The sequence below is a fragment of the Terrapene carolina genome, unplaced genomic scaffold, assembly GCF_002925995.2.
Source record: "Terrapene carolina triunguis isolate 2854851 unplaced genomic scaffold, T_m_triunguis-2.0 Scaffold111, whole genome shotgun sequence".
NCBI lineage: Eukaryota > Metazoa > Chordata > Testudines > Emydidae > Terrapene > Terrapene triunguis.
This window is the reverse complement of record NW_020664462.1, coordinates 20,319,318-20,342,899: the sequence shown is the minus strand read 5'-3', so window position 1 is coordinate 20,342,899 and position 23,582 is coordinate 20,319,318. Positions and strand designations below refer to the sequence as shown.

At 43.4% G+C, this 23,582-nt stretch overlaps 1 protein-coding gene across 1 annotated transcript in view; it reads left to right on the top strand.

The window, feature by feature from the left end:
* ADARB2 (adenosine deaminase RNA specific B2 (inactive)) overlaps positions 1-22,084 on the top strand; it is a 414,939-nt gene extending 392,855 nt beyond the window's left edge. The window contains exons 8-10 of the mRNA XM_024203992.2: positions 8,394-8,575; positions 18,366-18,544; positions 21,908-22,084. Of these exons, the coding sequence (XP_024059760.2) occupies positions 8,394-8,575; positions 18,366-18,544; positions 21,908-22,084 (538 nt within the window). The remainder of the gene's footprint in view (positions 1-8,393; positions 8,576-18,365; positions 18,545-21,907) is intronic.
* The last annotated feature ends 1,498 nt before the right edge of the window (positions 22,085-23,582 follow it).

The following is a 23,582-nucleotide window of genomic DNA, read 5'->3' as shown; positions in this document are numbered from 1 at the left end:
CCCACGTTGCACTCACTCTTGACTTTAGATCATAAACCATTTTTAAATTGTTTTATTTTAAAAAGCTTCCTCAAAAGGTCAGCTTTAAAAGGCTGCATTTTTGTGCCACCATGTTATGCACTGAGCAGTTACCTACTATTTCAAAAAGACTCCGAAGTTAAACCCAGGGGCTAAGTGAGATTTATAACATCTGAATTATACCTCACCCGTACAATGACATGAATAGCAGCAGAGTGCCTCCAAACTTCATGTTCGCCATTGTCAAACAGTCTATTCTTGTTCCCTTGGTAAGATTCAAAGGTCCTTCTCGCCCATCGCTAGTGAATAGATCTGAATATCTATTGAGGGAAGTATTCATAATAGTGTAAGATAAGAGTGGTGTTAAAGAATGGCGTAAGAGTTTAGCAATAGGTAGGGTGACCAGATGTCCCTATTTTATAGGGACAGTCCTGATTTTTGGGTCTTTTTGTTATATAGGCTCCTATTTTCCCCCACTCCCTGTCCCAATTTTTCACATTTGCTGTCTGATCCAAAATAGAACTTTACAAAGTGATTTGGACAAATTAAGATGCGTTTAAATGTACCATAGAAAAATGCTAAACTGCAAGTCAGTGATAGATATTCACTTTTTTAGATCTATTTTAGGGTTAGCCTGTTGACCAGAGACATTATTAACAGAAGACTGAGCCTGGCAAGGTAACTCTTAAAAAAAGCTACTTCAAAAGCTGCATATTAATGTAAATGAAAATCAATTAACACAGCTAGCTCTTCAGTTAGAGACAATTTGTGCACACAATAAAGTCAATTTGTAATTCTCTCTCTTAACCCCTTTCTGTGTGACTGAGAATTCAACTTCAGTCTTCCATGACAAGGGATATTCCAGAAAAAAATATATATATACACACACACACACTGCTAAGAAACTGATCAAAAACTAATGCGCTAGTTCCAGTTTCTAAACCACTAGTAGCTAAATAATCATATTAATAGGAACATGGTAGGTACTCTGCTGAATATAGACCACCATGAGTAACAATTTATATGGTGCAAAAGCATAACAGGAAACTTTGATAGTAATGTCTGTGGTACAGTAGGTTAATGGTACACTAAGCAGACAAGACTTAAAACAGTTGATAAGAACAAAAAAAATGCATCTCCCATAAAAGCAATAAACAAAGAAAGCTTTCAAATTCACAAGTGATATTATTTATAGTTGTGGTTTTCAAAGGTGCCTAAGGGAATTAGGTGCTTAGTACCCATTGACTTTCAATGGGAGTTGGGCACTTAATTCCCTTATGTGTCTTTGAAAATTTCAATCTACAGTTCTCTTAATATTTCACTGGGAGCAGTGGGGAGTGGGGAGTTAGCTGTTTCCTTTAACAATAATAACAATAATGTTGTTAGGAAAAATTTAGGATTTGAGTCTGCCCTCGTGCTGTGAATGAGGAGTAGTTCCATTGAAGTCATTGGAGTAACATCAGTGTGAGATAAGAATCGGCCCTAGGCCTTCACAGCACATCAGAGGTAAGTAAATATTGACTTCAGGGGAACTATATCCATTTACACCACTGAGGATTTGGCCTATTGTCCCTTCTTCATTAGCATGCTCTATTTTTATAACCTATGTTGAGAACCGGATCATGCGTGGCCCTTGAATGAGTGCAGAAGTAGGAAGTAGGGCACAAAGAGCCTTACCCCTCTGTCTGCCTTCCCCTCCTACACACACCTTCACACAAAGACCAGGCACAACAGCAACCCTTGCACTGAGATGCAATCCAGCAGCACTCACTCTGGGGCTACTCCACCACCCAATGCAGACCAGTGCCTTCAAAGCCCATTAGGTTTTGGTTAGTTTACACAGGCTCAATCAATTTCAGAACATGACAGTTGTTTGTAGTGTTGTTATAGCTGCGTTGGTCCCAGGTTATTAGAGAGACAAGGTGGGTGAGGTTATATCTTTTATTGGACCAACTTCTGTTGGTGAAAGAGACAAGCTTTTAAGAACATAAGAATGGTCATACTGGGTCAGACCAAAGGTCCATCTACACACACCTCTCCTTCAGATCTGGGAAAGATACTTAGCTGTGACACTCTGAGTACCTTTCCCAGACTTGAAGAAGAGCTCTGTGTAAGCTTGAAATCTTGTCTCTCTCACCAGCAGAAGTTAGAACATGACAACACATTTTTCTCAGCTGAAATGTGCCCCCTGCTGTTCTGCTCCCCCAGTTGAACAGAGAAGGTCTATGAAAGTAGCAAAGTCTTCAGCATGCTCTTACTTCATAGCTTCAGATTCACCCAATCACACCTTCTTGGCTTCTCTTCTCCATCACACAGCTCCATTCTGCTGATTTGCTTGAAGCAGTGGAGGGGGAGAAGAGAGAGGAGGGTAAATTAACAAACTGAAGCAACATTAGTTCCATGCTTAGAATGTGTTTCTTTTCATTTCACCAGCAAGAGAAAGGGACAGAGTTGTGGAGGGAGGAGTGTAGATGGGGAAGGTGGGCCAAGAGAACAGAGCATCACAGAGGATGAAATAAAAACCACTTAGGTAGGGGAAGCAATCAGGGGAACAGGAGCGTTTCCTCGACCAATTACTGTCACCCTCCTGGTGTGCAGCATATCCTGGTTGTCTGCCCACCACCCCAAAGTTGGCCATATTTCATTGGCAAAGCTGTATACCTAGTGTACCTGAAGTGCACTGGGATCCTTTGGGAGAAAAGGTGCTACATAAATGTAAAACACTGTCATTATGTACGCTGAAAGATAACGGATGTAAAGCTACACCTACTGCAGTTGAGTCAGCTTCACATATACAGCAGCATGAAGGTGCTGCAGCCAACTCCAGTCCCAGGCTGTCAGTTATATCACAACAGTGATGAGGATTCTGATGTAATTATTATTTATAAGTATATTTTCAAGAATCTCTCTGTTAGTGACTGACTGGCATAAGCACATGCAAACAGTTCCGTTGCGATTGTAGTCGGAGTCGCCATGTAGTTATGATTTGTTCTGAGCAAGGAGAGTGTGTCATCTAATTAAAGAAAAGCTGCCTGCTCCAAGATCCCTTCCAATTCATCTTTGGCATTTCAATGACTGACATACAGGCAAAAATATATTTGTTTAGGGATTATTGAAAACTGGGCATGGAATTTTGTCTCTGGGAACACTGCAGTAATATCAGCGGCTTGAACAAAAGGACTTGAGCAAAAGCCCTAAACCAGAAAAACTCCCCAGTTTAAGCTTGGGGGGGGGGCGACATTTGGTTTTATTGATCCTCTTTGCTGAAGATTTTTTTAAAAATCTGTGACTGTGTGAGAAGTGGGTTGATTTTCTTATTGGAAAGGTTATTAAAAAGCACACAGAGTATAAATCATCTGAGAAGTGTGCCCTTGAAAACAGCCTTTACAAATCTTGCACAATTAGAAATACTCAAAATGATCCACTATATTTCTTCTTAGTGAGGAAAGTCACTTTGATATTTGGAGGGCCTGAAATGTAACACTGCGTTTCCGCTGAATAATAATTTTATTTGGAAAAGCTGTATTTGAAGCAAGCACTTTGTTACAGATGGGAACACAGCTACTTTCATGCACCTACAGTAGATTACATAGAAAAAGCTCCTTCAGAAATGAACATTGCTATTGATATTTTTACTGCCGCTCAGACCAGAATCACTTCCCATAATTTTCCTACCCGTCCTCACTACGGGGGGGAGGGGGTCGATTTAAGATACGCAAATTCAACTACACGAATAGCTTAGCTGAATTCGACGTATTCGAGCCGACTTACCCCGCTGTGAGGACGGCGGCAAATCGACCTCCGCGGCTCCCCCGTCGACGGCGCTTACTCCTACCTGCGCTGGTGGAGTACAAGCGTCGATTCGGGGATCGATTGTCGCGTCCCGACGAGACGCAATCATTCGATCCCCGAGAGATCGATTTCTACCCGCCGATTCAGGCGGGTAGTGAAGACGTAGCCTTAAGTAATCCTGTAGGTGTTTAATTACCAGAGAACTGAGCTGGTTACTAAAACCAGGTGTACTATAAATATGTGATAGCCAGAATAGGGATTATACAAGCAAGAGGCTTCTCCCAAATATTTGTCATTTGAATATAGTCCTCATGAAAATTAATTGACTGGCTGCCCTCAAGCATGAGGTCCTCTCCTTAGCCACAGAAGAGTGCAGCACAAGTTATAGCAATGCAAACTTCCAACCAATGTGCCTCTGCTCTGATCTGTGACAGAGATGGGAGTGCTCAGGGACCCTAGTGCAGAAGTCCATCCCTAACCAGAACAACACTCAACTTTAGGTACCTATTGACTTCAGTGGGACTTAAGCAGGTGCTTATAGTAATGGTGCTCTGCTGAATAGGAATAGACTTAAGCACACGATTAAATGCTTTGCTGAACTGGGGCCAGACTTGAGAGCATAGTTCAATCTTTGCTTTTTCCATCTGTGGGATCTGTGCTGAGACTGCCAGTCAGGATGCAAATTAGTGATGATTTTTGTGATGTGGACTTGTGAGTAGGTCAGCAGCATCAGTCACTGAACAGCCATCAGGTGGTAATTTGGTCACTGCTATCAAGGCATTGATCTGAATCCATGACCAATATCACAAAAGCTCTTTACCTCATTATGATTACATTGCAGCCCCATGACGATCCAGTTCCCACTCCCAAGTATTTTGAAAAGGAAACACCAAGCTTTCCGTTCTTTTGTTAGCAAGAAGAACCGTTATCTCAAGGACATGAAAATAGCGAAGCATCTTTTTTCATGGACAGGCAAATGTGTACTGGGAGGTGTCAGAACAATTTAAGGACACAATCCACTCCTTATAAAATGTAATGGAAAGCTAATGGAAGCTAAATCAGGCCACAAGTTAGACTGGCATAGAGACACTAAGCCTGCAAAACATGAGATAGTCTGAGAGCCATTTTTAAGACTGAGTGGACTAACTAGCTTGATAGTTCTCATAGGGGCTGGCACTGGAAACCAGTCAAGAGCTGCCTTCCCCATTGAAACTTGCCTGCTAGGTGAGTAGGTCTGTTATCTGGTCTCTCTCTCCTCCATGGCACAGGATATAGGTGATATTCTGAAAGGACCTTAGTTCTGGGATAATAAATTTATACTCTGTCTTCACATTTCAGGCACAGGTGCTTCTCTGAATTTTTTCCCCTCATTCTTTTAGTTGCGTTCTCCTCTCTTTCTGTGTATTTAAAGTCAAGGTCCGCCTTGGGTGATCCACAAATCTTATTGCCTTTCTAATGCTATTGCTGGGCTGTCCTTGGCTGGCTGGGAGGGACAGTCTTGTCAGGCAGAATAAGCACAACAATGGGATTTAGGAAGCCCTGAGTTCTAATCCCAGCTCTTCCTTTAAATAACTCTGTGATCTTGAGCAAGTAACTTCACTTTTCTGCCTCAATCTCCCAGTGCAGATAATTATATTGATCTACCTCTCAGGATCATTGTGAGAATTAGTGAATGTTTATACAATGCTTTGAACACAAAGGGCTGATCTGATCACACTTATACCATGTTTTCCATTGATATAATTCCACTCACTTCATAGACTTAGTCATCCCTAACAAGGGTGTCAGCGAGATCAGAATTAGCCATATAAAATCTCTGTAAAGATGCTACAGGTTGGTATTTAATGCAAATAATAATCATTACTATCTCTTTATTTATTATGTGAACTCACTAGCCTATTTTTGTAAATAAGACCCGGGTAATCTACTTATGATATGCATATTGGTGATATTTCAGTCTTGCGGAACATATGTTGTTTTTCTGTTTTCTCTTTCCTTTTCAAACAAACATACGGGGGGGGGGGCGGTTTGGAGGGAGGGTATAAAAGAAAATGTCATATATTGAGAACGACACTGAGATCTTGCAAGTGTTTCAGTCTGAAAGGAAGAGTTGCTGTCTAATATATTTTACTCTGCTTCGAAGCCAATTCTGAATTCAGTGCTGTTAACTGAACTCTCTATTGCCTAAGCTTGCATTATTAATTTTGCATTGCAATAAGATATGCATTCAAAGAGTCAGATAGTCCCTTCCTTTAAAAGTGACATTATTTGCAGAAATGACCACACTTTTTTTCCCCAAATGAAGTTATGCAAATCTGATAGACTAAAGTAAATGTTTCATAAAACCAATGACTGTTTAAATTGTGGGACTAAATTGTTTGTATATAAATATTACCTTTTATATTCCATTTGAGTTTTATGTAGATGAACACATTACTTTAATGACCTGCATTTATGGAGAGAGAGAGGGAAAGTCTCACTCTGAAATCCTCAGCAGCCAGATGGCTGCCTTTTCTTGCATGAGATTAAAAGATGTTTCTCATTCACAGCCCTGCTTCTGAGGCAAATTAATATAGCCAGCTAAATTGCTTGTGTTTTTGGAATAAAATTTAAAGAGAACTTTTTAAAGCAATTGGTGTCACAGGTTTCTTGAGCAGATTGCTCTCCAGGTACAGCATGCTGGTTTTAAACATTCCGTAATTAATGGAAAGTATTCCGTGTTAATTGACTGCTTCAGGAAAGGGAAATATAATGACTCCTTATTAATCATGAAAAGAGACATACAGCACAGAGGCACCGCAATAATTGCACTAACGGTTGAGAAATGTTAATTAATGAAAAGAACAATGATGTAAGAAATTAGCTACATAATGCTTGCTGCTGATGGAGATTGTGCTTTAAACACATTATTTAGCATTGTAACCACTGGATGTTGCCTCAAATAACAGACACCTCGAAACTCTTTCATTCGGCTCTGGATCTCCAAATGTTGTCAGCTTTTATAAGCCAAAATGCTCTCCCCAAAAGCACATTTTTCAAAAGAGTTTCTAATTTGAGCTCAGTACTACCCAAAACGAGGTGAAAAGCTTTGAACTATAAGTGTCACTTAAGTTCAGGAAAACATGTTTGTGTTCATTTAGAAAGGAAAAATATTTCCCATTAAACTGGCACTGAGCAAGACAGAACCTAAGGTTGGCAAGTGAAGATAACTGTATCTTGAAATCTCTTTTTCTCCTTTTTCTCCTTTCTGCTTTTTATCTAATTATATATCCTCTAGAGAATTTAGAATTTGGATTCAGTCTTATTTGTAACTAGCTTTATATAAAAGAATTGTACGTATTAAAATGCAGAGCAGCTCTTTCAACTAATCCAATAGCAGTTATAAGGAGCTCAAAATCATTAGCAGTGGCACGGCCCTAAGGTTTTCATCGTCATTCTTTTCTATCTGTATTGAGAGCATCAAGGCAAGGCACACTCAGTCTGACTATATCAGAGCTCATCGAATTATTTGTTATGAATAAATTACCTAACAAATGTAACCCTTTTTTCGGTTCAGGAATAAACTTTGATTTTTTTTGAAGGTATTTGCTCTTCATATTGCATGGCAAGCAGTCTGTGCAAACAAATGTCAGCCTGTGAGGTGTTTGCAGCAAACTGGTCATGACAACTATGTGGTGTGGCACTTGGTCACCTACGAAACATGGCATCGTGTCTGCCCCATGAGTGGATGACCGAAACTTTCTTAAAGAAGAGAATAGCAAATAACATACGACCAATAGCGAATAAGGAATACCAGTGCTTTTGTTTCCACTCTAACCCCATTTCTAACGTAAGAACATGGATATTTTTATGCAGGACAATTTTAAAAATCCATAAAAATGTGTGTTAAGAATAAATGCAAAAGGCGCTTCAAATCAAATAGCCATTCCAAGGATTGTGTCCAACATGAGGCCTATAAGTCAGACGTAACTCCACTAAGTCAGCAGAGTTACACCAGGCTAATACCAGTGTGAGAGGAGAATCAGTCCTAGTGTTTTCCACTAGTTGCCCAGTGTGAGATAATCTGTGGGCCTGATTCACTCCTAACTAGCTCAGCTTTATGCAGGAACAACTCCATTGAAATAGGTCCGGTTGTACTAGCATAAAGCCAAAGAAATGCAGTGCTGGCTCAGGCCTAATGAGCTAAATCCTCAGCTACACTATGCTTGGCACAAATGATCCGGGGTGTGAGGGATAACTCTAAACCACCTTTCTGCTTCCAATCCAGGGGCCACCAGCTCCATCCCTTTCTGCCCCGACATGTTTCCGACATGTCACGGCACACTCTGATGCTACAGCAGGAGGAGCTTTATGCCAGCCAAAGATCACTCCACACCGAGGGAATCCTCAGCTATATATTTAGGGTAGTTTAAGGTGACTTAGCCAAGTAGAGCGTCTGACCCTAAATGTTTATCTCTGGAATCAAAATTCCAAAGATGGGAAAAGTCTCCCTCACCCATGTGTTGACATTTTTTTTCCTCACAGTCTCTCACAGGTTCGTTTCTGTACCAGTATGTTTTATCACTGCTGTATTTCTTTTCCAGATGGAACGTTCTTGGGTTACAAGGTGCTCTCCTCAGTTACTTCATCGAACCCACATACTTGCACAGCATTATTGTGGGAAGCCTCTGTCACACTGGTCACCTTTCCAGGGTAATGAGCCATAGAATAGAAGACATTGGTCAGCTGCCAGCTTCATACCGGCATAATCAGTTGCTCCTCAGTGGTAAGCAAACACCTGCTTGAAAGACAAATGATCACCTTTCCCATTACTAATTGCACTGGACGTCAAGAGGAAAGTTAACTTCTTAGCATTTGTTTACACCATGTGTCCTCCATGCATCCAAGCTGCATGTTTTCCTCTCATTCTCCTTTGAGCAATAGCAATACACTGCTCCAGGCTACATTGGGAGAGGAATGATCCAACTAACGCAGCAGGCTCCCAGGGAAGCAATTTATTCCTAATGATAATCAGTAGGAAGGACTGCTGGTCAATAGGGACCACCAGGATGCATAGCTGGGGTGACCATGTGGGTTACCTGAATATGTCCATAAGGGTCTGATCTGGCACCCATTGAAACCAATAGTAAAGTTCTAATTGACTGCAATGGGCCCAATCCAGCAGGGTGCAGCATGCCCACAGTTCCCACTGAAATCAGTGGGAGTTGAGTGCACTTAGCACCTCACAGGAGTTGCTCAGCGCCTTGAAGGATCAGGCCCTAAACTCTTACAGTGGCCCATTGGTGGCCATGAATGCTACACAGCTTTAAATGCTTAAAGTGGCATCAGTACTTTAGCTCTTACAGCCCAATGGACTTCATTCCCCTTGTACTCAACCCTGGCTGCCCAACCCAGCCCACTCCTGACCCAGGGCCTCCTCAAGCTCCCTCCAGCCCAACTCCCACTTGCTCAGAAACATCTTCCCCCAGACTGAAAATCCTTCCACTTCCTAGCTAACATCTCCACAGCTCAGAACCAGCCCCTGCAGCTCAGAGCCCTTTCTCGTTTGACACTCCCAGGCTCAGGGACACACATACACACACACGCACACACACACACACAACCCTACAGAGTCAAAATACCCATCCTCAGGCTCAGGACCCTTTCCTCACCTACCTGCTGCCCACCATCCGCACCCCAGGAGAAGTAGCCCGCCTCCTCCCATCTGAGAGCCCCCTCGCCCAGACCCCCTACTCCATTCCTTGTTGCTGGGTCTGAACAGAAGCATCAGGGAAGGACTGCAGGGAGGTTAATGCAGGGATCCCTGTACTGTCAATCAACCCCACACAAGCCTTTATTCCCTGTTCCCTCCCCTGGCTGCAGTCTGTGTAGTCCAGCTCTGGCACCATAAGGAGTCCCCTTGTGGCAGCAGGTGGTACAACAGCCCGCAGTACATCATCCACACTACACAGTAGTAATAGTATTGGTAGGATGTAATCCTATCAGCCCCCATAGCCTAATAAATCCTTATTAGCCAGGGCCTGATCCAAATCCAGTGATGTCAATGGAAAAACTCTCATTGATTTAATTGGCCTTAGCCAGCAGCCAGGATTCCCAACTATTCTGAAGCTACCTTAGGGCCGGATCCTGAGAAGTGGGACAACATCCTGCAGATTGCTGAGTGCCTTCCAGTCCGTTTGAGGTAACTGAGAGTTGAAGGTCCTCAGCACCTCATAGGATCAGGCCCTTCAGTCAGGCTCCTGGAACACTGGAGAACTGTGATTGTTGGCAAGGATGCACTGAGATACCAAGGGGATGACTGTGGTAGGTATAAATGACTTGCCAGGAGCCTCTGCTGATATCGCAGCACTGACCTCAATGGAGTAACTTAAAGCACCTAAGTCACTTCAGTGCTGTTGGATAGTTTATCCTTTATCTATTTCTTATTCCTCTTGCTGAGTTTTTATGTTTCACATGCGTCTTTGAGATAAAAATTAGCTTTGCTAAGCGTGAAGAAGTGATAGTTTAGCTAAGGGGGAAATTGACTGTTTCACTGTGGGCTTAGCACATTAGATTGGTACCACTTGCATGTTTGTTGTCAGGGTGAGTATGTCAGAGGTAGCTGCTTAGCCTGTTGTCAAACATTTGCTTTATAAATCTTCGGTATAGTTAGACAAATATAGAAGATTGTCTAATACGAATGTATAAGGAATCCCCATACATATTTCATCATTTTGTTTGAGATTACATTAATAACTATATAAATCCTGTTTATCAATGACTACACTAGAATGAGACTTGGCCTCTAAAGTGATTTCCATATAGAGTACCAGTACATTCTCCCTTTAGTGGGGAAAATTTATCCCTGTGCAGAAGGCCATCACACACTTAAGCCAATTAAGTCCTCAAAATAGGATTTAAGTGGGACTTATGTAGTTCATAGTTCTTGTGCTGGACCTCTGCACAGGGGTGAATTTCACACATTGTGACCATAATGAACTTATTTCATATGTTATTACATCAGTTTTACATAATAGTACATCAGTGTACATGAGATAAGAATCAAGCCCATTTTCTAATAAGTCTCACTGGAAGTTTCCTGTGTACAAAGAAACCCCACACAGGTTGAAAAGTGATTAAAAATGATAAGATTTTTAATCTTATCTGGGCTGGCTGTGGGAAATGACCACAGCCAGCCCAGATGATACTGGCAAGGGTTTGGCTTTATACTGTACATTTATGTTTGTGAGCCAATGTCACATATTTTCAGGATGGTAAAGCTGCAACAAAGGGGTACCGATGTCACTTGCAATGTATTTGTCTCATAGAACTTGTCCTGTTTCTTCTTTCACTGAGAGTTGTCTTTGTTTGGGAAAGCTTTCTCTTTGCCTTTATGCTGTCTGTGAATTTCCTTTAGACTGGGAGCAGTAGTGGGTGGAATCTGTCTCTCCAGATGATTTGATCTGTATTGCTTTAGTTAAGAAAAACATTGTTTCATACATGCTCATGACTCCTACGGAGCCAGTGTCAATCCATATTAAATGTAGGTTGTTGTGATTTATGTTATGTGCTTCACAGCTGTAAAACTGTGGTGCACAGAAGACTTCCTCAAATGAGAGGTTTCGAGGACAAAGTATTCAGTGAAACTAATGGCTAATGAAATGGGTGACTAGAAAAAGGCACGTGGAATGCATTGGAACCCATAACTATCTCAAACCGGGCAGCTTCTACCTCTGGATTCCAATTAGAACTCAAACTAATAGAGATTAAAAATTATTGGTCCCCTTTGTTTATGAGGATACCTAGCATTTTTGTTATCTCATTTATGCCTTAAGGTAGGCCATTTTAGTGAAGAAAAGAGTTAAGGCCCTGATGAGGACAGCTGAGATCATTCCTTGCTACCACAGTAGAAAACACCTGTTTGATTTTTCTCACACACCAATTCCACTCAAGTGAAATTCCATTGACTTCAGTGGCATTACTTTTGATTTACACCACGTGACTGAAAACAGAATAAGGCCTAGCATTAAGGGTTTTTTTGTTTCTATTTCTTTTTAAAATCTAACCTGTTATAAAAGGTTCTCTTACTGATTTGGGGGAGGGGAGAGGAGGGAGAATCCTAACTCATGATATTTAAATGCTTGGGGTTGGCAATGCTGTGTATCCCATTAAGTAAAACAGTGTAGGCCCACGCTGTGCCATCAGCTACACTTCTGCAACTCCTATGACTCCAGTGGGACAGAACCGGGTGTGATTCAGGGCACAATTTCGCCTAGTTTGTTTCAAAGACTTTAATATTCATGAGCTCGAGGGGACTGCCTGGATCCACAGGAGCCCCTTGTTAAAATGCCACTATCAATCAAAGGGCCAACCTGGACCTGACTCTAACAAGGTAATACAGAGGAGTAAGGGGTAGTAAGACTCCAATCCCCTCCCTTCCCCTGAACTTGGGCACAGGTGCAGGGGGAAAAGAACAGAAACCTGCTGTGCGCTTGGTATTCCTCTCATCCCCTGAGCAGGTGGGTCAGGAGGAATAGGGAGTAGAGAGAATCTTGGCTTCACCCACACTAGCTGGTGCAAAGGAAGGAATATTCTACAGTCAGTAAATGGCTGAAGTAAATGATCCCCTCCCAGGAGCAAGTGAGGAGCAGGAAAGAAATTGTGATTCTCTGAGTCACGATTCCTCCTTGGGGCTCCTCCACATTTGGGCATTGAGCAATGGTTCAATCTAACCCTAAAGAAAGGATTGGAATGATTTCCATGTCTCTGGTCAAGTTCACCCTCTCTCTGGATATGGCTGAATTATCCTGCCAGAGAGGACTTCTGTCTGGAGCTCAGAAAAATACCTCTGGAGGTCATTTTCCCCCCTCTCTACAAATAAGATCCCCAACTTTTCCCACTCCCCCATAATGTATACCACAGGCAGAGAGGAAACATTTCTGTGGGATTAAATTATCCACTGTGCAAAACTGTGAGTTATTAGCTAAAGAACACTCTGGCCTATGCGTCCCTCAATCACTGTAGATGTTCTCAGGTATGCAGGTGAGGCAAATTAAGCCATTTTATTCCTTTCTGCATGGATCTGGAGATCACCTGATCACCTCACCATGTTACCCACCTGACACTGTTAACTGACACTGTAACAGGACCAGGTGAAGAGATGATGTCTAGATCTGGGCATGGGGGCTAAATTTCACCCATATGATTGGCAGACATGCATTGTCATGTGCTATTGCCTTCATACAGCCTTTAGGTTTTTGGGCTGTTCATCAGTAATATCAGTTTCCCCCCCCCCCCCCCCGAGTTTCTGTTTTTAATTGTGCTGTTTTATGCACTGGTTATTGCAGAGCTTCAACTATTGTTTAATGTCAGCTTGGTTTCGGCTTCTGTGGGTTTCTATGATCCCTTCCGCTATTGTAGACCGCTCTCTATTGGCACGGATTGCCTGGGGTTGACCTGTTTTTTTTTTTTATTGTTTAAGGGATTAATTGTAATGTATGTATGCAGAGCTCCTGTTAATTCAAATCAAATTTTTGTTTTCCTCTGGTCATTGATTTTGCTGCATCTGTGTTTATTCTATGACCTGTGGCTTTTTGCTAGACAGGGGCTGGCTGAGCATTTGCTGCCATATTTTTAGCACTCAGTCCTTTAAGCTTTTTGGTAATATCTTGACAGAGACTGGTGCGTAAGTGTCAAATACCAGATTCTGATCAGTTTGCATCTTGTTCTGTATGGAGGTATATGAATAGGACCCTGGAGTTCTCTGACATTCAGGATTTCAGCAAAAGGACGTTTTTATTCTACTGCTTAGGAGAATTGGATTTTGAGATGCAGACTCATCAGTTATCTCAGAAAAAAGCTGAAATTGGTATTAATGTGACATGAAAGTGATTGCGAACCCAGTGTGTGATTATGACTCAGTTTTAGTCTTGTCTTAAGCCGTCTTTGCGCTGTAGCTAGGATAGTTCAGTCACCTTGGTCATTCCTCTGATGCCGTCCATGCCGAGAAGCCATAAATACCCAATAGCTGTATCTAGTGTGACCACTTTCATTGTATTATTTTGTTTTTTAATGGCCTCATTTCTTTCCCTCTACATGCTCAGTCCCCCTTTACTCTAGCAGACACTTTTTTTCCATGTAGAGAGAACCATGCTGGACAATATTTGGAGCAGAGAGTGAGCAGCTCTCTATGACATTAATTCATGTCCTGCTGAGAGGCACACAGCTGAGAGGTGGGAACTGTTTTAAGTGGCAGAACTGGCGCTGCTTCTAATGTTACAAGTGCTGGAAGCATTTTCACGCAGGAGGACTCCAACAGTATTACTGTGATGGCAATGCGGTCCAGTGAGTAGGATCCCAGTGTGGATTTTGTTCCCCACTGGGCTTGCTGAATGACCTTTGGCACATTACTGAGACCTTTCAAAAGTGGCCACTTATCTGGTGTGCCCCCATTTTTGGAGGCCCAACTTGAGACACCTTGGGATTGATTGTTTAGAAGTACTGCCCACCCATAATCTCAGCTGCAGTCAGTGGGAGCTCCTGGAGTGCAGCATATCTGAAAAGCAGGCCCTCAGTGTCTTAAGCTCTGAACCCAGAAATTAGTGGACAGTTTTGAAAGTATTGGCTTTAATTGTTCTGTGCCTCAGCTTCCGCATCTGTAAAATGAGGATAGTGATTCCTTTCCTCCCTTGTAAAGCACCCTGAGAGCAATGGCTGAGAAGTGCTAAAATATAAATTTAAAGTGACTGTAACCATAGGCGCCGGTGGGTGCTCGACCCCACTCTGCCCCCAGCCCCGCCCCTTCACCCCTGCCCCGCCCCCTCCCACCCTCATTCCAACCCCTTCCCCAAAGGCCCCTCCCCAACTCCGCCCCCTCCCTGCCCCATTCGACTCCTTCCCCAAATTCCAGCCCCAGCCCCGTCTCTTCCCCATCTCCTCTCCTGAGCGTGCCACGTTCCTGCTCCTCCCGCCTCCCTCCTGGAGCTTGCTACAGCTGTTTGGTGGTGGCAGGCGCTGGGAGGTAGGCGGAGAAGTTGGGACGCGGCACGCTCAGGAGAGGAGGCGGAGGAGGAGGTGAGGTGAGGCAGGGTAGAGCGGGGAGCTTGGCTGCCGGTGGGTGCTGAGCACCCACTAATTTTTCCCCGTAGGTGCTCCAGCCCCGGAGCACCAACGGAGTCGGCGCCTATGACTGTGACCGGGGTTCCAGTGGGGACCAGCTATGGTCACTCAATTAGGGTGAACTGCAAAGAATGGGGCAGACAATCCCCAAAAAGCTGGTGGATATTCCAATACCTAGATTTACCAAGCCAGCATAAAAGAGTTGCTTTATTACCTTACTGGTTACTCAGAAGTCCAAACAACACAGTTCCCTTAGAATCATAGAATCATAGAATATCAGAGTTGGAAGGGACTTCATGAGGTCATCTAATCCAACCCCCTGCTCAAAGCAGGACCAATTCCCAACTAAGTCATCCCAGCCAGGGCTTCGTCAAGCCTGACCTTAAAAACCTCTAAGGAAGGAGATTCCACCACCTCCCTAGGTAACCCATTCCAGTGCTTCACCACCCTCCTAGTGAAAAAGTTTTTCCTAATATCCAACCTAAACCTCCCCCACTGCAACTTGAAACCATTACTCCCTGTTCTGTCATCTAGTAACACTGAGAACAGTCTAGATCCATCCTCTTTGGAACCCCCTTTCAGGTAGTTGAAAGCAGCTATCAAATTCCCCCTCATTCTTCTCTTCTGCAGACTAAATAATCCCAGTTCCCTCAGCCTCTCCTCATAAGTCATGTGCTCCAGCCCCCTAATCATTTTTGTTGCCCTCCACTGGACTCTCCAATTTTTCCACATCCTTCTTGTAGTGTGGGGCCCAAAACTGGACACAGTACTCCAGATAAGGCCTCACCAATGCCAAATAGAGGGGAATGATCAGGTCCCTCGATCTGCTGGCAATGCCCCTACTTATACAGCCCAAAATGCCATTAGCCTTCTTGGCAACAAGGGCACACTGTTGATTCATATCCTTATGACTTAAAGTGATCCAGACTCAGGACTCCATCCAGGTACCTAAGTCAAATATGATGAAGATTCCTGAAAAATCTTATTTCATCAAAAGGTTCTACCAATCCCAAAGAATAGGACACATTACCTCCCAGGTTATTGACTATTTCAGATCTTTCCCAAATGCATGCCACAGCCAATTCTTATTGACTAAACTAATGTTTATTCAAAAACAAAAGAGAGAGAGTACGGTTAAAAGATCATTATACATACAGACATGAGTTCAGTTAATTGAAGTTCAGATTCATAGCAGAGATGGTGAGCTTTGTAGTTTCAAAGTGTTCTTTCAGAAATAGTTCATAGGTTATAGTCCAATGTCCAAATATCATATTCAGGGCATACCAGCATAGCTGGGACCTCAGTCTTGTGACTCAAACTTCCCTCGATGAAGCTTAAGCAGATCTGAGATGACAGAATCAGGACCCAAAGACCTTTTATACAATTTCATGTCCTCTTTGACAAGTTGGGAATTCCTCGGGGAACAAAAGGTAATTGGGATGACTTTGAAGGAGGTCCATCACTGGTACTTAACTATAGAATTAACATAAGGCAATTTGCTTATTCCTCCACCATTCACCATTATTTGCTATACATTTCAAAAAGAGATGAATACAGAGATATCTCCTGTTTACAATTCATTTAAATGCTAGGATGTTCTTTTGATCTCTGAATTATGAGAATACAGCATAGACAGGGATTGTTGATTACATTGTCGACCCTACTCGTACATATGTAAATACACAAAAACACAAACATAATGTCCCCACTTGTCTTTTGAGGATTATTTATTTTGCAAGATGATTAACCCTTTCTGGCTATGCATCACAGTGACATTCATTGTTGTAATCTATCAAAGAATAATAAATGGAGTTTTCCAAAAAGCTGTAAAAACAATACATCATTGTGTGCACCCACTACTGTAGCCTGACACTCATGTAGGAAGGGCAGATTGTCTGTTAGTTGGGCTGACAGTCCAGGCTTCAGTTTGGAAACAGCGAGTCATTCCTGGACTCCAATCCATGCCTATTGCCAAGGTAACCGCTCCCCAGTAGGACAATCCACTGCTGTCCAACCACCAGGCTGGCCTCCTCTATCCAGGTTTGTGGGGTTAGTTGTATCTATGGCAGATCAATGAAAAAGAGAACAAGTGAATCCAAACATACTGCCAAGTCCCTGCATTTTCCACATATCCTTCAGGCCACCATCTCTTTTCTAGGTGGGGTATTACTATCAGACCCAGAAGTTGGAGCTCTGCACCTAAAAGTCACTATTGAGCATCCTGGTCCAAAGCTCTCTTCATGCCATTTATGTTGTGCTGGAAAATAAACCCAGCCCCTTCCTTACTCCTCTTATCTCCTTGGGCTGACTCTGCTGCTGATCTATTCCTGGTTCCTCGTGCCTCCAGGCACAAGAGAACAAGATGCAGGAGTTACCTTAAGGAGGGAGCTAAGCTACTTTGTCACCTCTAATGTTGTTTGTCACAAAGATCTCCAGTATAAAGCAAACACCCAGACATGTTGTGGCCACAAGAGTCTGTGCACTGATGCTGGTAGGAAACCTGTAGTCATACATGATGGGGCAAGGATGAGTTGTCTAGGACAGAAACAGTAGCGGTAACCCATATGACTTGCACACTCACCACAGAATAGCCATGTGGCATCCACTGAGAACTTGGAATGCCTGAGGCACATTCAAGGATAGGGCAAAATCCTGCGTCTGCAGTAGTGATCATTCCCTGTGCCGGGGGTATAACAGTAGTCAGTGGAGTGACAGGAGTGTTGATCTTTGTTACCCTGCCTACATTATGTGTGGGGGGGCAGAGGCCTGTGAATTCAAAGTTAGTGCTGTGAGCCTAGGAAAGGGTTGTGATGACTGTCCTTAGACAGCCTCTTATTAAGGTGTTTGTACATATTATTTATGATCTATGGTATTTAGAAGGCCCCATCAACTTGGGGTCTAAGTACCAAAAGGAAGATCTCTTCCTTTCCATGGTAAATGCCAAGTTGAGAGATACATATCTTGTTGTTATTATGTCACATCTTTATTGCCTGCCATCCAGAGGCCCCAGTTGGGATCTCAATGTGCTACTTACTGACCAAACTCAGTCCCCACCCAGAGGAGATCTTAGGAAGAGATGTGTTTATTGGGGCTGCCTGTTAGTTCTTTTTAAAAATTGGGTTTTACACTGAAGCCAGTTAGAGGAAGCCCCGTTCATTCAGCTGTTATAACGCTGCTCACTGCCATGCATTACCATGTAATTGCATTCCCCATCCTAAACATAAGGTTTGTCTGCTAAGAAAAAGTATCTACAGGAATGGCTGAATTATTCCATCCTCGTATGCCCTAAAGAGGTGCCAGTTAAGAGACAATAATAACAATATCAGAGTGCACAGTAGGTATGTGTTTGCACAGAGATATTTCATATTTTAACCAACAAAGGCCCAGGTTTGCTGGCTGTGAAAGTTTGGGGCCATTGATATTAATGCTCTTCTGCCCTTCTGTTTGTCCCTTGACAGGAGTGAGTAATGCTGAGGTACGGCAACCAGGAAAATCTCCCAGTTTCAGTGTGAACTGGATAGTGGGTAACACGGACCCCGAAGTGATTAACGCCACAACGGGAAAGAGGACCTGCGGGGGCTCTTCACGGCTCTGCAAGCACACATTTTATGTTCAGTGGGCAAAGCTTTATGGAAAGGTAGGCCTTGTAAACTATCGGGGATACAGCCTCACAGTCAGCCATGGGACTGCTGGAAGCTTCCCAACCGTGGATCTGACCTGGTATTAGCATTTCAGCCTTGTTGTGAGGGAAAACTAAGAGCTCTGCTTTCTTGGTCCCCAGGGCTGTAGAGTCTGTGAACAGAGACTGTGCCTTTGTCCATAGCACAGGCTGATCCCTACTTTATGGCCAACCTCTTTGACAGTCCACATGTAATGATGACAGCCTCCAAAGGAGCCCCAGTATTCCTCATTAGTAGAGACTGAAAGCTGATGGAGATCCTCAGGAGTCATGTACAGTTGAGATGGCATTAGCTGGAATGGACAGGAGCACAGAGAGACCTAACAGCTGAAATAGCACCCGAAGTTGTACTGCAATAATCCTGGCAGTTTTCAAAGGGAACTGCCCACATTGGTCATTCTGGACAGTGGAACGCTCCATTTTCAAACTGGTAATACAAAAATAGGACACTGTATTCCTGATTTGGGTGCACATAAATTGGCTGTTTGGTTTCCTATGTTCCATCCTGAGTACCCACATTTGAAAATTGGGCTCTGATTGTGACTGTTATTTAATATTGGTAAATACCTCTAATGCCATTTCAACTTCTTACAAGTGAAGTACCCGATCCTGCAAGATTCGGAGCACCCAGAATTCCCACTAAACTCCACAGCAGTTATACCCTGGTTGCCCCTAGCCACCCTTTCCCATTGTTTTGTCAATACAGCAATCGGTAAAGGATCCCCTGAATGACTCTCTCTGGCATTATCCCTTTCCTTGGAGGGTGCTCGCCAAGAAACTTTTTGTACCTCGGAAACTGCACAATCTGTGTAGGATCACCAGATAGGCACTAAGCTGTGGCTATTTCTGCTTGCTCCTTCCTCATCTTGACCCTCTTCTTGGAGTCAGCCTTGCTCTTCTCTTCTAAGGAGTTGCTACAGGAAGAGGAAGAGCTGGGTTCAAAGAGCTGAGAGCTAGGCTCCACACTTCCAGGAGAGAAGACAAAGGAAACTGAAAGGCTTAAGGGGGATGCTGCCTTTATATAGCCTTTGCCTCCTTGCTTCCTGGTCGTTATAGCACTGATTGCCAAGAATCATCCTGACATTCTCTACAGGATGGGAGAAGATGGGGACAATCTGCAAAGTATTTTGATTTGTACCAGTTGGGCATTTCCTGAGCAGACAAAGCATTACTCGTGTCAATTGGCATTCTGAGAGGACTTAATCCAGCCACAACCACTTGGAAGAAATGTGGTGAAGGGGAGGTGGTGTTCCTTTTTCTTATGTCCTCTTCTTAGTTGCTTTTCCTTTATATCCCTTTGGTTTGTAAATTACACTCATTTTGCATGCAATTCCCCACAACCACCCCACTATATGAAGGTGTAAAGCCTCCCTGTGTGGGTGTGAATTCCCACTCCACAAAACAGCAGAAGTACTGTGAATGGTGTAGTTCTCTGGAGCCCTGATTGCAAACAGAAGCTGGGTAGGGAGATGGAAGGAAATCCTGGACCAAGTTCCTGTGGCAAGGTCTCTTGAGAAGATGAAGGGATAGCTGGGGCATCAGCAGTGCAGGAACAGTGGCTGTCATAGCTGCTGCTACAGGGACACAGCAGGCTCTGGGGCACAGGTCCGGAGAGCAGCCTGGTTATGCGGCCTGACTCCTGGTGAGTCTGCACTGAGATACACATGAGAATCAGCCAAAGCCGAAAGGGAAGGAGGCCCTGGATCAGTGACTGAGGGACTGTGTGGGGTGGATGCATGGTGTCCTTCGTGTTCCCACGGGTGGGCAGCCCAGGCTGTATGTTGCTCTGGCCAATAGAGAGAGTGAGCAGGGAGCAGTACTGCCAGAACCCCTGGGTGAGGGGTTGACCAGTGGATCTGATCTGGGGGCAGCTGAGACCCAGCAGAGAAGTCCAGACCAGCACCAGGACTACAGCAGCAGGTGCCATACATGGCAGGGGCCCAGACTCAGCACTCTGAGCTTTCAGGCAGTTTGCACTTTTAATTGGTTTGTTGATGAGCAAGATGCCTGTTGCTGATAAAGCTGAATGTGTGTGTGCTGATAATGGCACTGCAGCGGCCCCTGGGTGAATCCCTACCTCCCCAAAGGCAGCAGGAGGAGCCCCACACACTAAGGCAAGGAGCAGGAGTCTGGAACCCATTGATAGCAAAGGGAGCCCCCATTCGGCACACTACTTTGCCACTTCCACCTGTTTTCTGGACAACACACACCTGACCTGTAACTTGCACCAGCATTTAGACCCTTTGCTGTATTTGGCTGAATATACCAATAAAAGCATTAACCTCCCCCTAAACTGAATGAGTAACATTGGCCCAGAGATTTCCATAGGAGTTCGACCTACTCACTTCAGCCTGCATTTTAGTCTCTCTCTGTGATGTTTGCTCCTGGAGGTTGTGCTTTGATGGGGAGTTTTTCCTACAGGATGTAATTTCGCTGGTTGTAAGCACTAGACGTTCACCTGTATGCCTGCTCTAAGGCATTTTCCAGACCTTGATTGTTTCCATATAATGTCAAAGACTCACTGTTGGCTTGACTGTGTTAAGACTTTGGAAGGTCAGAGACGGTCATTGATTTAGTCCTTCTGAAATACAAAAGGTGCTTTCTTCTTGTGTGTGTGCTCGGGGTGATTGTTGGACTGCAGACATGCGTCTTTGTCTCTTAAGACAGTTTCTGGCAGATGCTTCAGGTTTTACTTCAGAATGTTCACTTTTGTTGAACTAGCCATGTTCCCTCTCAACAAGACAGCTTCTCAGCTATACATTCTGGCATAAATCCCCGAAGCTTGATTACTGCCCTATCCTATGCATGTTTCACAACATCTTTTATTATAACAGATTTAAAGGAAGAGGGGAAGAGAATCCTCCTCATATTGTCTCTTGGCATTAGTTTGACTGGCTCAAGCTCTGAACTGCTCTGCTTCCTTTAGTGAAATCAACCACGTCCTCTTCTTTTCGGATTCTCATAAAGGTTATTTTTTCCCCCTCCTCTAAGCACCCTAACTGACAAGCAGATTTTTCTTTGCAAAAACACCAAGTGATTTGCAGGTTTATATTTGCCGCTGGTTGTACCCACTTCAGGAAGGCAAAAACTGTTTTCCTTTTTTTGCATTTGCTCCACGTTTTCAAGATAGGAACAATGTCTTGTGCCTTATACCTTCAGTATTTTGTTGTTGCAAATCAAAGGCAAACAGAGAAAGCCCAGAGATAGTTTGTTGCTTAGGAAATGTAGACGGGAAGATTATATGGCTGTTGAAGTCACCTGTTTCTGCTAGCTTGTTGATTTGCTTTATTTTTTTCCCTCTCCTCTGATTTTGTTCTGCAGCTGAGCACACGAATGCCAAGCCATGGAGACATGCCATCAGTGTACAGTGAGGCTAAACTGGTGGCTCAGACGTACCAGGCTGTCAAGCAGCAGCTGTTTAAAGCATTTCAGAAAGCAGGTCTGGGCACCTGGGTCAAGAAACCCCCAGAGCAAGATCAGTTTTTACTAACTGTATAAATCATTCGACACCTTTGCTACATGACCGGATCAAATCAACTGGAGAGAAGGATAGGCAGGATGTGTGGGCTGATAAAATGGATACAGTTCAATATTTAATAACAACCTCCATGAGAACATTTTCTTTTAATTCTGTATTGGAAATGCATAAACATAAGATGTGTTTGATTAATACAGTGAACTTGACTTTAGGAAACTGCTTTTTCCTACTGATCCCCATACATGGATCTACATGCCCAGATTATAAAATGTTTCTCACAAAGACGCTGCTGTTCATTGTTTGTAGTACACAGGATTATTATTTATCCAAGAAGCAGCTGCATTTCAGACTTGAGCAGGCCATGCATCTGACATAAAATACAGTTTATCCAGTGCTCAATTTGTAATGAAAGAGGTGCCGGGGCTCAAGCAATTAGGTGCCACGGCTCAAGCAATTTTTTTTACTTTCATAACTGACCCAGCAAGTCCTGAGATGCCGGGGCTATGAACTGCCAAGCCTAGAGATGCTGGGACTCAGTCCTGGCACAAATTAAACACTGAGTTTATCTTCCCCCCACACCATCAGAGCAATAATGTTGCTGAATGAGGGAAGATACTTTAGTTAGTGAATACATGAAAATACCTTCATACCCACAGTGTGACAGGGAGTCACAGGACAAGCATATTCATCCACAAGGAGTTGCGTATCCTCTATGCAAAAATCGTTCTGTCAGCTGCTTTATTTTGACTACAGGGATTCTTTTAAACTGTGTTTCCTGTTTTCAGATCTGAGCATAGTACGAGGAGCCAGGATTTCCTGATTTCTAAACCTGACTCCTTTTGAGTCCTGCGGCAAATCACTTAGGGCCAAATTTTCACCCATGGTCCTAAGTTTTTGGTGCCTCGTCTTTTGGAAGCCACAAACTAAACAGAGTTAGGCCCTGATTTCTCAGAGGTGCTGAGTCCCACAATTCCAGATGAAGTCAATGGGAGCTGAGGGTCCTCTGTACCTCTGAAAAATCAACTATTGAGTATCTGATGTTGGATACCCACAAAAACCTCAGATACCCAAAATTAGAGACCACTTTTGAAATTTGGTCGTTCACTGCCTCAATTTTTCCATCTGTCAAATGGGGTTAATAATATTTATCTGCCCCATGGGGAGCTTCTGATAGTAAATTATTTAATTAATGGTTGGTTGTAAATCACTGTATAAGCTAGACTCTGTCACACTTATGTTGAGTGGTACTTCACTCTGTAGATAGTCCCACTGAAACCATACAACGGACATGACTACTCCCAGAGTAAGGCTCTACGCAATGTGAGAAAGATAGGCTTGCCAGTTTTGGTTTGATGTATTCCTGGAGGTTTCATCATATGACATAATCTTTAATTAAAGATTAATCTTTAATTCCTAGAGACTGCTAAAGGGTTTTCAGATTCTGGTCCTATGTAAGTACTAAATAGTCTTATTAAATTGACTACACATTCATTTGCCGTCTGAAATGCAGATTGTTTT